Source organism: Anolis sagrei, chromosome 5, assembly GCF_037176765.1.
Source record: "Anolis sagrei isolate rAnoSag1 chromosome 5, rAnoSag1.mat, whole genome shotgun sequence".
NCBI classification, from domain to species: Eukaryota; Metazoa; Chordata; class Lepidosauria; order Squamata; family Dactyloidae; genus Anolis; species Anolis sagrei.
Genome location: NC_090025.1, coordinates 121,205,812 through 121,222,614, shown reverse-complemented (window position 1 = coordinate 121,222,614; position 16,803 = coordinate 121,205,812). Strand labels below are relative to the sequence as shown.

Below are 16,803 nucleotides of genomic sequence, written 5' to 3'. Positions count from 1 at the left end.
TGGTGCCTTTGGGTGATCTAGGTCTTTTAAAATTACTTAAGTAAAAATAGTAAATAAATATTACCGTCACAACTCCCTGCTTACCAATATGCAAATACGTAAAAGTTCCTTTCATCTTCATGACCAGACTGCCTCACAAAATATCTTAGACCAAATTCTTCTTAGAACCAAGACCAGTCAACCCCCCATAAGCTGTTCAAGCTGTTTCCTAGACATACATACAAAACGGATAAGGACATTTATCAGAGAGAAGGTACTTGGAATTTGGGATAAGGTAAATGCTTGGGAAAGCTACCTTTGGGAAAATAACATTTTGGATGACAACTCCCAGTCAACATGTCTTAAGAGGTGATAAAAGCAATATATTCTGCATCTCTCAAAAGCTATCTCCTTCACCTTTAGGATGGCATTATCTTCTATTAGAATGTAGCCTAGAACTAAGGGGTGGGAAAAATCAATGCCTACTATGGTGTCTGTGGCTGGGAAATCAAGGTTCTGATGACTCAAACATTCACGGAAAACTCAAAGTGATATCATTAGTGTCCTTTAGAATCAGTATCAACAGCATCCATTTATACAACATGAATCCCTACAATCAGAAATTGAACACGCCTGTCCAACTGTGAATTTTTGCATTAGGATGAACAGTACTCTTCATTATTTTACAATCCCAAGAAAAATCTCAAAGTATTCCTATTATTAGGTTTTTGTGGGTTTTTTCAGGCTATAGGGCCATGTTCTAGAGGCATTTCTCCTGACGTTTCGCCTGCATCTATGGCAAGCATCCTCAGAGGTAGTGAGGTCTGTTGGAATTAGGACAATGGATTTATATATCTGTGGATATACAATACATATTCCTATTATGCTGTATTTGTTAAGTATCTTGCCTCGTAAAAGAATAATCTTATCACCAGCTGTTTTGTTAATGTGGAGCACTGTAAATAAGATAGTTGTTACCAGTCAGCCTGTCCTTGCACTGTATGTATCTCCAAAATTCTTATAAGGGAGAGTCTTAGAATCATAGAGTTGGAAGAGACCTCATGGGCCATCCAATCCAATCCCCTGCCAAGAAGCAGAACGATCACGTTCAAAGCACCCCCAACAGATGGCATCCAGCCTCTGTTTAAAAGCCTCAATAGGAGGAACCTCCACCACACTTTGGGGTAGAGAGTTCTACTGCTGAACAGCTCCCGCCATTAGAAAGTTCGTCCTAATGTTCAGGTGGAATCTCCTTTCTTGTAGTTTGAAGCCATTGTTCTGCATTCTAGTCTCCAGGGCAGCAGAAAACAAGCTTGCTCCCTCCTCCCTATGACTTCCCCTCACATATTTATACATGGCTATCATGTCTCCTCTCAGTCTTCTCTTCTGCAAACAAAACATGCCCAGCTCTTTAAACCGCTTCTCATAGGGCTTGTTCTCCAGGCCCTTGATCATTTTAGGCACCCTTTTCTGGACACATTCCAGCTTGTAAATATTTCTCTTCAATTGTGGTGCCCAGAATTGGGCACAGTATTTCAGGTGTGGTCTAACCAAAGCAGAATAGAGGGTTATTAGAGTCTCTATTCAAGACTCCTATTTATGCAGACCAAAATCCCAAAAGCATGGTACTGTAGCTTGAGTACTGAACTAGGACTCTGGAAAACTGAATTCAGACCCTTATTTGGCCATGGAAACCCACTGGACAACCTTGGGCATTCTTAGAGGATGGAAAAGACAAACCTCTTCTCCATAAATCTTTCCAAGAAAACTCCATGATGAGGTTTGTCTTGGAGTCACCATTAAGTCAGCAATGATTTGAGCAACAAAAACAATTGAGAAAGTGGGTTATAATAATCCATAAAAGTTTCATAAAGTTTACACAGTTAAAAATATTTTTATCATAAAGGTGCCACATAACCTTTAGTTGTTTAAACAGCAGGAATGTCTTAATTTCAGTAATAAAACAGTCTCCTTTTACTTATTACTGTAGGACAATTTTTCCTTTACAACAAGAACTAAATCCAGGTTTACAGTAGTACAAAACAAAAATGCCAAGCACTGATCTTGAAAAAATGATTGATCTATTCTTGAAAGTGCCTTGGCATTAATAACCTTTTTTCTTTTTTAAAAAAATCACAAAAATTGACATCTTCATGCATGATTTATCTTTCAAATGTTGATATTGGATTAGGCCTAAAACAGGTCAGTTTCATGAAGAGAATTCAATAAATATAGAAATGCAAAAATAATATAATACTAAATGCAAAGTGGTACATAAGCCATTACAGCTCTGCTTCATCGCAGAATAGAGAAGGGATGCAATCCTTCATTCATTTAACTTTCAAAGGAAACTGTTAGTAATTTTAGCAAGATTTTTCTCACAAGAAGGATTACAAGAAATGCATGGTTTTCAAAGACTATTGGCAGATCAGACTTATTCTGCATCAAAGTTTGCATGTGGTGTATTCAGTGCAGAAACATCACTGAAAATTCAGTTTCTGAGAAACACCATCTCATGCAAATTTTGTGTAGAATAAGTCCCCAACTACATTTTCTGTGTAGACATCATTTTTTGTGTAGAAAAAAATGGTTCCCTGTACAGAAAATACAATGTTAATATTTTTTGTAGAACATTCTTGTTACTCCAGAATTCTTGTCAGTGTAGGGTTCTTTCAAAGAATGATAGAGTTGGAAGAGACCAGAAGGGCCATCAAATTAAACCTACCATCAGAGCTTTGTGAAATTCTGGAATTGCTTTTTGGACAATTTTCCAAATATTTTGCTAAAAAGGAGCAGGCTGTGAGCGATTACTTTCTTCTAGGACAATCTGTGACATAAAATGGGCAAGAAAGCCCTGATGAGATTGGGGTGTTAACTTGTTTTGTAATATGTGTAGCGTTCCAGGAAATGGTTGCCTCTGTTCAACTCACTACTAATGGACTGGAGTTTGTGGATCTATCTTAATTTCACTGTTTCTTTTTCCAAGCTCCCTTTGATTTTTTTCAAGGACTGCTGGTTGCCACTGGTTGCCATTAAATGCAACTCATTTTAAGTAACAGATTATTGATATCTAGTCGAGAAGTTTATTTAACATTAGAATAAGAATAATCGTTCAGACCATTTCTTTTCATGTGCAGCATTCTTCTGAACTTTTGAGTGGTTAAACAAATCTGTGCTATCAGGCTTCTTTTTGCGTTATTCAAAAATGATCAAATTTATCAACTTGCATCCATTTCATAAAAGGGAAGTGCAATTTAAAACAGTTTGGATGCAGCTCAGTAGCTCTCAAGACCTGCCGCTGGTTTGACAAATTATCTATAGCTTTCAAGAAATTCACTTCACCTATAGCCCTGTGGATTTTTTTTATTTTTGTTTTACTTTTAATACTGTAATAAAAAAACAACTCATCCCTGCAGAGTGTCATTTTCTGTATATATCTTTGTTAACAGAAGCAGAATATTAAAACCATTTCATCTAACAGTAACTTCTGTAGTCAGAAATGTAGATATGGAATGGAAGCAGAAATAAATGTTTATATGAATAGTATTTTAAACTGCATACTGACTGATTTGTGAGCAAGGTGATAAATCCTCAAGGATTCTGCTCATTCACTAGAAGGCTTAAGAGCTGCTTTACAATGACTCAGATACTCAGTAGTGCAGCAAAACAACAGCTGTTAACTCTCAAGTGGCCATTTCCTAAAGTCTACTACAGTTCCATTTGAGGATATATACCCTCTCTCATTTTATCCCCCACAAGGATTTGAGCTTGTGCAAGTGTTTAAATTAGATGTTAGAAAAAGGCTCCAAAACTTGGAAATGATTGCACCCAAACACAATAACTGATTTTCAGTACCCTTATAGCTACAGAATATCTTTTTCTGTGCTGAACTTTGGCTATCAGCTTTAGAATTCCCAATAGCAAAATGAGAATGGCCCTGTTTTGCTGTTCCAAATGCAGTCTGGCTGCTATTTATTATTGCTCTTCTCAAGGGTACAGTGATAATCTGAACAGTTTCTGTGACATATAGAGACTAACCTCACAATACAGCATGCTGATAAAGCATTTTTTTCTGGAGTCTGTGGGGACCTGTACATTCATATAAACAGGTTGAATTAATGTTTAAAGAGGAGAATACATGCGATCTAATCCCATCAACTACTTTGTCCCATCAATCTCCTCATGTGGAGAGCAAATGTCTGAACCCGAGAGCTTCCCAAATGTGTAGCACCATCCACATGGTTGGGGACTGATACAAATGAATTACTGTATACTCTTGTGTAAATGTCTAGAATTTTGTAAAAAAAAAATCAATCTGAAAATAAATAAATAACAATAACAAGTTTTATTTATATCCCGCCTCCTCTTTCAGAAGGGACTCAAGGCAACTTCCAGCAAGAAACAGTTAAAACAATACAAAAAACAATTGTACATAGGTCAAATTAACGTAACTTAAAATAGAACCATTGCAATTACTGAAAATGTATAAGAACATAACATAACATCAACAACAAAAGTAACTGTTCTTGCTGAAATTAAAAAAAAACCCATTAAAAATAGAAAAACCATTGAGCTTCCTAAATTTTTCCATTCAAGACTGACAATCTCCAAAAGTCTGCTTCCAGAGCCAAGTTTTAAGTTGCTTTCTAAAAATCAACAAGGAGGGAGCCAATCTAATTTCCTTGGGAAAGGTATTCTAGATCTGGGGATCTACTACTGAGAAGGACCTCTTTCTCACTCCCTCCAGCCATGCTTATGATGGGGGGTGGGACTGAAAGGAAGGTCTTCCCTGGGGAGCTCAGGAATTGGGCTAAAGGGGATGCAGTCAAGCAAATAAACTGGACCCAAACCATGTAGAGCTTTATAGATGTTGACTTGCACTTTGAACTGGGCCTGGAAACAAATAGGCAACTCACTACCAGAGAAACCGTTTTAGCAGTAGAGTGGTGTATTTCCTGCTATCAGCTTGATAGTAGTTTAGCTACAGATCTTTGCACAAGTTGTAGTTTTTGAGCCATCCTCAGAGGCAACCCCATGTAAAGTGCATTGTAGTAATCTATTCACTCCAGGATGAAAATTGACTTATTAATGGGTCAATGTAAGTATCATACTGGAATTCTTATTTTTAAAAGGAACCATTCCTTTCTCTGAGGCAGACTAAGCTTCACTTTTGGCCCTTTGTACTAATATGTATATCTTCTGGAAATAAGAACTGTGTGGCTTTCAAGTCAGATCTGACATTGCATTAATATATATGATTGTGGTCTTGTCAGAGTCAAACCAGGGCACGATACTGTGTACTAAAGCTGGGATATAGTCCTTGTGTGGATTCAGCCTAGGGACCTTATCATAAAGGCCACCGGAATTGCTACAAATGGTAGCAATTCTGGTGGTGCATGTTGGGGATGGGGCATGAGTAACCCATCACCCCACACCCCACATTAAGCAATTCACTCTGCTGAGCATCCCACAGGCAAAAGTGTCAACCATCTGGCTTCCCCCTGTGGAACAAAGGAAGCTTCCCATGTTGCCTTTGAGGTGACACGCTCCAATTTGCCACCCCTTTAAGCACAGAGCCCCACCAGAAATAGTTGTACATTGTGTTATGGGAGTCATCAGACTCCGTGCCTTAAGAGTCATTGAAGTGGAGCATGGCACAGATTCTTTCCCTATCTGATGATATTATAGGACAATGCTTCCCACTGAAAATTTCTGCTGTTCTGAACAAAGCACAATCCTTGGTTCCTAAGCACTCGCTTTTGATCTTTCAAAATAATTACTATTCCTAATCCTCCAATTAATATGCCACCACTGTGTCAGCTTTGGAATGTTTTCTGCATATACTCCTAAGGACTATATTTTACATTTATCTTGAAACTTATACTTCAATTTGTAAAGCAAAAAACCCAAAACCAAACCAAAATGACATCATAGTATTTATTTTTATATCAGCATTATTCCACTTAAGACCACCCTATTTTTTCTGAGACTTCATGATCAGACGCTAGAAAGACCTCTGAATCCCAGAGCTCAACATGTGTTTTGAAAGTAAGCCAGCAGCCTCCCTACAGTTGTTCGACAATGCCATTCTATGTTTGATCCCCTGCCTAAGTTTCTTGAACTGCTGGTTTCTTCTCATATACTAAATACTTAATTCTAGGCTCTTGTTTTAAATGTAGCCTGACTTAGTTGAAAACTCTAGCTTTGAGGCATCTCTTTCTGCATACATACTTCAGGTAGACTCTACCCAGCAAAGCCTTGTTTCAGCTGAGGAAAGCCTCTTTTTACCTTTTCTTCAGATTTACCCTGATACTATGAATCCCCATTCCTATCAGAAGCTTTCAATTCCCATGACAATTCTCCCAGAAGCCAAAGCAATCCACTGTACAGCCTTCATAGCTGGCAGCTGTCTTGCTTCTCATCTTTCTTTCTCTCTCATCTCTGGGACTGCTTTTCCAGTTAACCACTGAATTGCCATTTAGTTTTCCTTTCTTAATAAAAATCACTTGCTAGAAGGGTTCTGATCTTGTCTCCACTGCTCCCCGAGGATCTTATGATTCCCTCAACCAACCAGTGCAGTTACTCACACTGTGGTTCTTTGTTTTTTGAAAGTGTTATAGATTGGGGTGAGTTCTATATAGGACAGATAGCTAGCCTGTCCTATATCAAAATAAAGCTAGGGTCAAAGGAAAACATTCCCAGTATTTCTGAGCAATCCTCCAGCACAAAATATAAACGATGTTGGATATGATTTGAATCTCACTTATACATTCAGAGTCCTATCATAGTCATGACCAGCTGCTTCTGCTATAATGGGCAATCTCACTTATATATGTAGTAAGATATAAATAGTTGATGAATGTAACAATAATCTATGCTTCTTAGCTTTGAGGGACGGTCATAACGATGATGAGGATGACGATGATGCTGATAATAATAAAATGCCATCAAAGTCAAAATTGAAAAGTCGATGACAGATCCCAAGTGTAGACTCTACATGGAAGCAGATGAAACAATAGATCACATCCTCAGATGCTGCAGGAAGATTGCACAGACAGACTACAAGCAGAGGCATAACACCATTGCTCAGATGATTCATTGGAACCTGTGCCACAAATACCATCTGCCTGCCACAAAGAACTGGTGGTGTCACAAGCCACAAAACTTATAGAAAATGAACACATCAAACTACTCTGCAACTTCTGAATTCGGACTGACAGAGTTTTGGGATACAATACTTCTGACCTCACAATTGTGTTTAAAAAACAAAGTATGGATTGTTGCTGTTGCAATCCCAGGCAACAGCAGGATTGAGGAGAAACAACTGGAAAAGCTGACACAATACGAGGATTGAACTGCAAAGACTCTGGCACAAGCCAGTAAAGGTAGTCCCAGTGGTGATCGGCACACTGGGTGCAGTGTCTAAAGACCTTGGCCTGCACTTAAACACAATCAGCGCTGACAAAATTACCATCTGTCAACTGCAAAAGGCCACCCTATTGGGATCCGCACACATTATTCGCTGATACATAATTCCCTAGATACTTGGGAAGTGTCTGGCGTGTGATCCTAAACAACAACCAGCATAGTGATCTTGTTTGCTGTGTTTCAAATAATAATAAACCTTTATTTGTATACTGCTCTATCTCCCCAAAGGGAATCACGGCGGTTTCCAGCATGGTAAGCATTGCACTTACTGACATAAAAACATTTAAAAACATTATAAACATAGTACTATATGACAATCACACATTTTTAAATTAAAACCAATCTGATACTCATTCCATTAGGCAGCTCAGCTTCCAATCACTAAGATTCCAAAATGGACCTCACCAACTAAGAGAGGGCTGGGTTGACACAACGAAGTAGATTAGGGCCAGGGAGTGAGTAAAATGCAAGCATGGCCTACCTGATGATCAGGGTGGGGCCTGGAGCTATTATTTTCAAGGTGTGTTGCATAACCACAAGAGGGCTGGGCCAATGGGGAAAACATAGGGCCCGGGAAGTGGATAAAGTGCATGACAAGGCCATAGCTAATGGCCAGGGTGGTGTCAGGGTCTCTTCATTTCCAGGGCCTATTGAATAGGTATAAAAGGGCTATACCAGGGCTAAATAGCAAGGGCCGGGGATGTGTGTAGAGTAAAGAGCAGAGGCCTAACTAATCGCCTGAGGTTAATCATTTCCAAAAGCCTGTTGGAACCACCAGGTTTTTAGTTCTTTGTGGAGGGAGGCAAGTGACGGGGCTTGTCTTAGGTCTCTGAGGAGGGGCCACCACCGAGAACGCCTTCTCCCTCGTCCCCATCAATCACACTTGGGGCGGTGGTGAGAGCGAGAGAAGGGCCTCTCCAGAAGATATTAGCAGCTAAAGATACAGAAGCCTAAAATACTTAAACATGTTAGTGATGAACAAATGACTGGATATCTCTTTCTCTCTCAAACACATACATGCACACACAGAGCAATATTTTTCATTTATTCTCATCTATTACATTTGTTTTCATCCATTAGCGAAGCCAGTGCCTTATTTTGATCATCTACTCAACATTTCAATTACATGAATAAATAAGAGTTGGGTGTTATCAGCATATAAGTGACATTTCATTCAATTTCCTTCCACGTCTCCATTAACAATTCCAAACCGATGTTAAATAGTATGAGTCTAAGAGAACAATGGTGCAAAACATGAATGTTGCTGTACAGAGCAAACAGGTCCCGACACCTCCCTCAAAAGTCAACCTAACAAGATTAGAACCAGGGACATGTTTTCACATTTATCCATCCAATATTATTAATCCAGTAGGATGCTGTCAGAAACTAATAAGAAGCACATCTCTTTAGCTATATCTTGGCAAAGGTCATAGATTGGGATGAACTATTTTACTTTAACAATGTGCTAGAAACCAGACTGAAATGGATTCCAATAATCTTTATTGTCCAGGGATGTCTCTTAGCAACTGCTTGTAGATGTGGAAGTTTCATCAGGTCGTCATAATTAAGAGCTGATAGTTCCATCCTCCAAGCCTCATGTTCAAAGTACTGTAGTTCTGCAACCACATTTTTTTTCAGATTAGGTAGACAGTTTTTTGTTAAGATTTACTCTTTTATAAACTGAGCTAAACTTTTTAAAGTGTTATAAGCTATTTATTAATGGAAATTGTGCGAAGTGATAGAAACAGTTGTCCAGTTGATCAAATTGCAATAACAAGAACTATATATGCAGTTTGGTTCAGTTAATATGATACTTAATTGGGGAGATACAAGCAGAAATCGTGCTCTCTTTGGATGCATCTAAACTGTAGGATTAACACAGTGTGACACCATTTTAAATGCTATGGTTCTCTGCTATGGAGTCATGAAAGTTATAGTTTGATGAGATGCCAGCTCTATTTGGCAAAGAAGGCTAAAGAAGGCTAAAGTTGTAAAGCTACAACTGTTGTGATTCTGTAGCATTAAGCTGTGACAATTAAGGTCAAACTGCATTAATTCTACAGCGTAGATGTACTTAGTCTGTTTTATAAGATGTCTTGGTCCTTCAAAGGGATTGAATGACAAATGAATGCAAATAAAATAAAATTGAGATTTTAGGGCATACCATAGGTCATTTGTCAGTCTGAAAAAAGTTTTGATGTCAAGCTATGTAAAACCATACAAAAACTGTTTTGTTTTGTTGTTGTTTTTGGTTTTAAATATATGGTTTTAAAAAAACCTGTATATTGGAATCCATATTTCCAATTGACTGAATACCTTGGCTCCATGTCCTTTAATCTTAAGAATATGTCACTACACATAATTAGTGAATATATCTATTATTTACTAATTATCTGCAAGGTTTAAGTATCTTATATCTGCTTTTTGGGATGCTAGGGGGGTTACAAATCTCACTTTTTCCATAATGGGACATTCCATTTTCAGATGTAAAATTACATTTTAATTACTATTTATTTTTGTTGCTTACCTCCAAATGCAATTATATTCAGAGTAGTTTTTGTCACCATAGCCATGCTGGAAAAAAGAAAAACATCGAAAGTATACACAAGAATATACTAATTTTTATTTAGTATCTCTTTTAAAATAACCACTGTGACAACCTAAATCACTGTGTCATCAAGAGGCATTTTCTCTCTTCAGAAATTTGCCTGGTCCTTTATTTCAGTATTCTTTGGGAGAAGAACACCTTTCCCCTAGCGTCAAGCCTCGTTGAAATCTTGCTTCAAAATGTACCCATTCTTGTCAAAGAAAGCAATTTCCATTTCCTTTTTGATATTATTCTGCTGGAGGAGCTGTGCCTCTTGGGCAGAGCTGGGCAAAATGCCCACAGCAGTTATCTGTAAAGCCTCTCCCAGGGCACCTTGTAGCTCTTTTAAACATTATTAAAGAACGGCTCTATCAGGAACTCTGTGCTCCATTATTAATTGAAGTGCCCTGCCTTCTCCCCTGCTGTTATTGTGCGAAACCTCATGTCACACTTATTTATTTAGCTCTCCCTGCTCTGTCGTCCTGTGTATTGACATATGCTCAGGGAGAAAAAAGAATGATCCAGTTGGAATTTGGGGGCTGTAATTTTATTTTCTGTTCATACAGCACAATAATAGATACAGTTCCCTCTTCCCCTCCACTCCCACTCCTTACACTTCAAATGGGATGCTTAGGTCAATTTTATAGGAGGTAGGACTAGCACACATATTGATATAGGATAGCCTCAACTGCTGGGGGAGAGTAGAGTGGAAAGGTCAGATTTAAAATGCCAAAGTGCAAAGCAAAAGATCGGGAATGAAGTAGGGATGGAGAAATTAACTCTAAGAAAATCAACAGGTCAGGGAGGATGTGGTGCAAACTTTTCACATTTGCTCATCCCAATTTTCTGAAACATGAGACAGTTCTTATCATGCCCCATGTTGTTCCTATTTTTATTCTGTATGAGTGATTTGTTGGACATCTCATTGCTTGTTGCTTATTTGGGTGAATACATGACTATACATCAACCATGCACAGCCATGTGCAAGTCAACCATCAGATATCTTCACTCAATGTTGAATAATACACAGCCATGTATGCTGCCTCTCATCTCATCTACCAATGCACCATCTTGAAAGATCAAGGGTCAAATTGCTGTTACTGAAGACACTTTTAACCAAAACACTTTTAACCAATTATTGTGTGACTGAACCTATCAGGGTTAATTGCCCAGTCCTCTCGTGTTTCCCACATGTTCACTGACATGTGAAAAGGCACTTTAGACACATTGTGTCAATTAGTATGCAATTATTAGTAATTTCTATTTCTGACTATATTGGTACTTGAATACTGGTGATGTTCCTTTAAAATAATTATTAACTGAACATCTTCTGCATAGTAATTATAACTGACATTAGGTAATTTGAACTTTACATTTCATAATTATCTATATACTGAGACTACACCGAGTAATTTGTTTCTTCATGAGAGTATAGAGAGAGTCAAATGATTTCCATGTTTCACAATCCCATAGCTGAGTCTGACTGTATGTTTTAATTACTGGATAAGCTCTCAGTAACTCAGAGTTGTGAGAACCCCAAGCAGAGGTTAACCAAACATTCTTCCATCTAATAACTGGGAAGATTTCCCACTTCCGATGAAGTGAGAAAGTATTTTGCGGACTACTCAACCTATGGGTTGAATAGTCTTCAGTTTCAACTTATACATTAAAAGGATAAAGTTAATGAGAAAAAAAGGACTAACGTTATTGGTGGAAAACATTTTGGCTGGGATATAAAGAACAATGTAATGCTTTCTGCATACCCAAAGAGGCTTTCATCTTGTATTTGTCTGGCAACAGCGTTACATGTATACCACATTTAATGGAGAATGCACAGAAGGGATGCCTTGAATCCTTTCAAATGAGTTCAGTACTATAATAATACACACACGTACCTGAGGGCACATACAAGTGAACTCAATAGGGCTTACTATCAAAAATGCCTGCTTAGAACAGTGACACAGGGATAGCAGATTCTGAAGCACCTTAGATTACTAGATCTCATTTGTTTCCCTCTCCATATGCAGCCATGGTCTTTACAGTCAACTTAAAAAAAGAAAGAAACTAAAGGTTGACTATTAATATTTATTAAATGTGTGAATGTGTTGGATAATTTTACTTATCTACTTATGTTATTGGAAACAATTTTAAAACAATGTAAACCCAGACATCTGCAAAATATTAGTTTTAAACTCATGTTGGAACCAGTTAGTAGCAAACATCTATCATTTTCCCCCTGAGAATCAGGTTCAAAAAGCCCCCGGGGACGCAATAAGTTAAACCCATTTGCCGACAGGACTGCTGACCGAAAGGTTGGCAGTTCGAAACCGGGGAGCAGAGTGAGCTCACATCTGTCATTTCCAGCTTCTCGTGCAGGGACAGGAGAGAAGCCTCCCACATGATGGTAAAACATCCAGGTGTCCCCTGGGAAACATCCTTGCAGATAGCTAATTTTCTCACATCAGAAGTGACTTGTTGTTTCTCAAGTCACTCCTGACATGAAAAAAAGGTTAAAAGAAATGGATGGCAAAGCCAGGCTGGTAATATGCTGCATTGATTTGGCATTATTAGTTCAAACTGCAATATTTGGCAATGTAGATCTGGTCAACTCAAAAAGCCAGAAAGATGTTTTTCTTCCGGGAAAACCATATTTTTGTGTCCTAGAAGGCTTCATCCCACAGAATTCTGATTCATTTTTCCTTTCTAATTAATAAAAGGACAGTCTTTAGATTTATCTTTTATCTGTGCAATAGAATGGAAGTGGAGCACATCTCAAAAATAATCCCTCATAATCAAATCTTTGTAAAAGTATATAAAGTATGTGATGATTTCACAATGCTCACTTAGCTTAGATATAATAAAATAAGAGCTGTCAAGTCTGATTATTTCTCAGTAATGGATAAGAATGCTGCTTCTGACCTGAAAATAAACACATAATGACCACTATCTACTGATAGCTTTGAACATCTACATATTGTCAAGGCATCTGTGGACTTGTGACTCCAAGAATTTCATAGGTTTTTGTTAGGCAATGGATACTCAGAGGCAGTTTTCTCAGTCCCATTGTCTGAAATATAGTCTAGAGAACCTGATATTCCATATGAGTAATAACCAGGGCTGATCCTGCTCAGCTCTCTAAGATCAGTTGGGATCTAGTGTGTTTTGGGATATTCAGGCCTCCGTGATAGCTTTATCTTTCATGAATTAATCTCTAAATCCCTCTAAATCCATTTAAATATATGGTCATTACCATGCCTCAAGATAGTCAATTCCATTATTTAATTATATGGTGATAAATCTATTCAAGACCTGATCAAAATACTCTATGACTGTATTCACATTAGGCTAAAATACAAACAAGTTTTTGGTTACTCTAGACTCATTGTTTGGTTAAGTTAGCACTAGCTCTAAAAATTAGAGATTAAAAGCACTGACTACTGATGACTAATACAAATTGGGTGGCTGCCAGCAGTTATAACAGTAAGTAATAAATAAGAGCACAACTGCCATGTGTCCTCTTGACCATGGAAAAGCAACCATTAAGAATTTAAATGTGGTGATTCAGCCATAGACTTTCTCCTGATGGGACATTTTATACACTAGCCACCTTTGCAGTACTCCAGGAAAAATGCCAAAATACTTTCTCACTCTTTGAAAGAACATGACTTCAAAGATAGTTCTTACTGCATTTTGAAGTTATGATGAATAGTCTTGTAAATGTAATTATGAGTATAAGGTAGTAAAGATAAATGTTTCCCCTGACATTAAGTCTAATTGTGTCTGACTCTGGGGGATGGTGCTCATCTCCATTTCTAAGCCGAAGAGCCGGCGTTGTCTGTAGACACCTCCAAGGTCATGTGGCCAGCATGGCTGCATGGAGCACTGTTACCTTCCCAAAGAAGCGGTACCTATTGATCTGCTCACACTTGCTGTTTTCAAACTGCTAGGATGGCAGAACCTGGGCTTAGCAGTAGGAGCTCACTCCACTCCCCAGATTCAAAGCGCCAACCTTTCGGTCAGCACATTCAGCAACTCAGTGATTTAACTTGCTGCGCCACCAGAGGAGTATCTTATACCAGGAGTATAAGGTGCTACAGATAAAAATATCAATTTATATTATTTCAAATGCAAATTCTTTTATTTTAGACAAAGTTCTCAATAGCTTAATTTGAGTGATCCTATTTTGGCTTAACAAGTGAAGAAATGAATGAGCAAGAACTCCAGTCACTTTACATAAGCTATGATTGTTTAATTGACAATGGTGTCCTATTTTATCCAAACTTGGAAATATGGTGATGATATTCCTTTAGAAAACTTGAGTTCAAATTAGTACATAAGAATGTGAGTTGTTCAGTTTCCTACTATGGTTAGTTAGTGTGACTTCCTGCTTCAACCAGGAAGGGAAACATGAAAAGTTTTGTTTTTGGTTTTTTGTTTTTGTTTTTTTTTGGGGGGGGGGGGGGCTGTGGGATAGAACAAGCCATTGCCAAATTGAGATAATATACCCAAAAACTTATCATCGTTTTTGTCCTAAGTGCTAAAGGAATGACATGGAATGTAAGACTTTTGTTTTCCAGAGGAAAATTATAAATGTATGAACCAATTAAAACATTGTTGGTTTTTTTTGTTAGTGCCAAGCTATCTGATTCAATATTCCAGATTACACTATTGTAACTGAGTGAAAGTCTTGATTCTTTTTAATACTTTAGAACAAAGGAAGAAAACCACACTAAACAATAATCTTCACTTCCTTCCTTAGTTAAAGTACTCAGTTTGGTACTGGTTGCCTGGAACAATGTATGTTTTAATTAGATTCCGAATTACATTTTAATAGTTTGATTTTCTTCCCTGCCTGCAATAATTTGTCAGATGCTTTAAAATACATTTGCTTTTTTTCCATTTGGCAAGCTTTTCATTTTCACTGGTGTTTGTTTCTAATGATGATGGGCATTATTATTGCATATTTGTGTGTGTATGTGTGTGCACTCATCTTCTCTTGTTTCTGCACCTGCATGGTTCCGATGTCAGCACAGCTCTGGAGCTGTGCTTGGTTTGCTAAATAAATTCCCTATGAAACTGCAGAGGGTATAAGAGACTTTTTGTCCATATTCTGCAAAGGCAGCACCTAAATGTTGTTTTATTTGCATGCAATATGGATTATGCCATATATAAAACCTAATGTATTCCTGTTGAATTAAATTATAGATTGAATTCCTACTATATGTACAAACATTAAAATTAAAAGTAAGAAACTACAAGTCAAGGATAGCTTGAAGTGGTGTCAACTCAAATTTGATGACAAGGCTCAAGATAAATGATTTGGTCCCTAGAAAACTTTGTTCTATTACTTAGTGGCTTTATTTGCTTGTAACAGTTAACCTTCTTTCCTAGCAAGGTTATAAAGAGACTAAAAGCTTCTATTTGTATTTTAGATTAAATTATGATTACTACTACATCCAAATGCTAAACTATGGTTATTCTTAGCTAAATTTAGGGAAACCAAGGGCTTGTCTATACATGTCCAGTGCCCAAAGTGGACTAGAAGGTGCTCCTGAATGCCTGCATGATGTAAATTGCTTTAAACTGGTTTAACCTCACATGAATGTGGGGTTGGAAACCATTTGGAGTTTCAGTGAAACCTTGGAGCAGCTCCATACTTCAGGAAGAGTATGAACAGCAAACTGGCTGTAATGTGAACTGGTCAACTGTCCACATAGATAAGTGACACCAACCCTTTTTTCCTGAGCTTGTCAGCACAGAGAAAAGGGGGTCAATCAAGCCCCATCATTACTGCAAGTCACTCTCATTGCTGCTGACATCAGCAAAGGCAACCGTATGGGCAAGAGCTCTCCCAGAGCTCTGTGGCTGTTCAGCAGTAGCAACAATGTCAGAAAACGTAAGGTTGGTATGAATCAATTTCAGCCTGTTGGATGGTGTGGACTTCATTCCATCACTACTGTGGCTAGGGGATGGAGCATGTGAACACCTCCACAGCGTATGAGGCCAGTCTGGAGCAGCTCCGGAATAACTGGCAGGTATAAACAAGTTCCAAGATATCTTATCAAAGGCTTTCATGGCTAGAATCACTGGATTTCTGTGAGTTTTCTGGGTTGTATGGCCATGTTTCAGAAGCATTCTCTCCTGACGTTGTGCCCACATCTATAGCAGGCATCCGCAGATGTTGCGAGGTCTGTTGGAAACTAGACAAGTGGGGTTTATATATCAGGGGAATGTCCAGGGTGGGAGAAAGAACTCTTGTCTGTTTGAGGCAGGTGTGAATGTTGCATTTGGCCACCTTGATTAGCATTTAATAACATTGCAGCTTCAAAGCCTGGCTTTGTCCTGCCTGGGGGGATCCTTTGTTGGGAGGTTTTAGCTGGCCCTGATTGTTTCCTGTCTGGAATTCCCCTGTTATATTAGTGTTGCTCTTTATTTGCTGTCCTGATTATAGAGTTTTAAAATACTGGTAGCCAGAGTTTGTTCACCTTCATCGTCTTCTACTTTTTTTGAAAATGTCCACATGCTTGTGGATTTCAGTGGCTTCGCTGTGTAGTCTGACATGGTGGTTGTTAGAGTGGTACAGCATTTATGTGTTCTCAAATTATATGCTATGCCTAGGTTGGTTCCTCAGGTGCTCTGCTATGGTTGACTTCTCTGGTTGAATTAGTCTGCAGTGCCATTCATGTTTGCTTGATTCATGTTTGGGTGCTGCGTTTGGTGGTCTGCATTGTATAGTATTTAGGGATCACTAATGCAGAGGAACATGGACATACAGCCTGAAAAACCCACAGCAACCCAGAGCTCCAGGA

General features: G+C 38.3%; 1 protein-coding gene across 9 annotated transcripts in view; it reads right to left on the bottom strand.

The window, feature by feature from the left end:
• Positions 1–16,803, bottom strand: part of TAFA5 (TAFA chemokine like family member 5) — a 382,319-nt gene that overhangs the window by 16,434 nt on the left and 349,082 nt on the right. For 5 of the 9 annotated variants that reach the window (XR_009631606.2, XM_067469031.1, XM_060777804.2 and 2 more), the window contains one exon: positions 9,935–9,981. The exons of the other annotated variants lie outside the window; for them this stretch is intronic. Coding sequence is in view for 4 of the 5 variants with exons in the window: in XM_067469031.1 (XP_067325132.1) it covers positions 9,935–9,981 (47 nt within the window). In the remaining variant the exon portion in view is untranslated. The remainder of the gene's footprint in view (positions 1–9,934; positions 9,982–16,803) is intronic. 9 annotated transcript variants of the gene reach the window in all.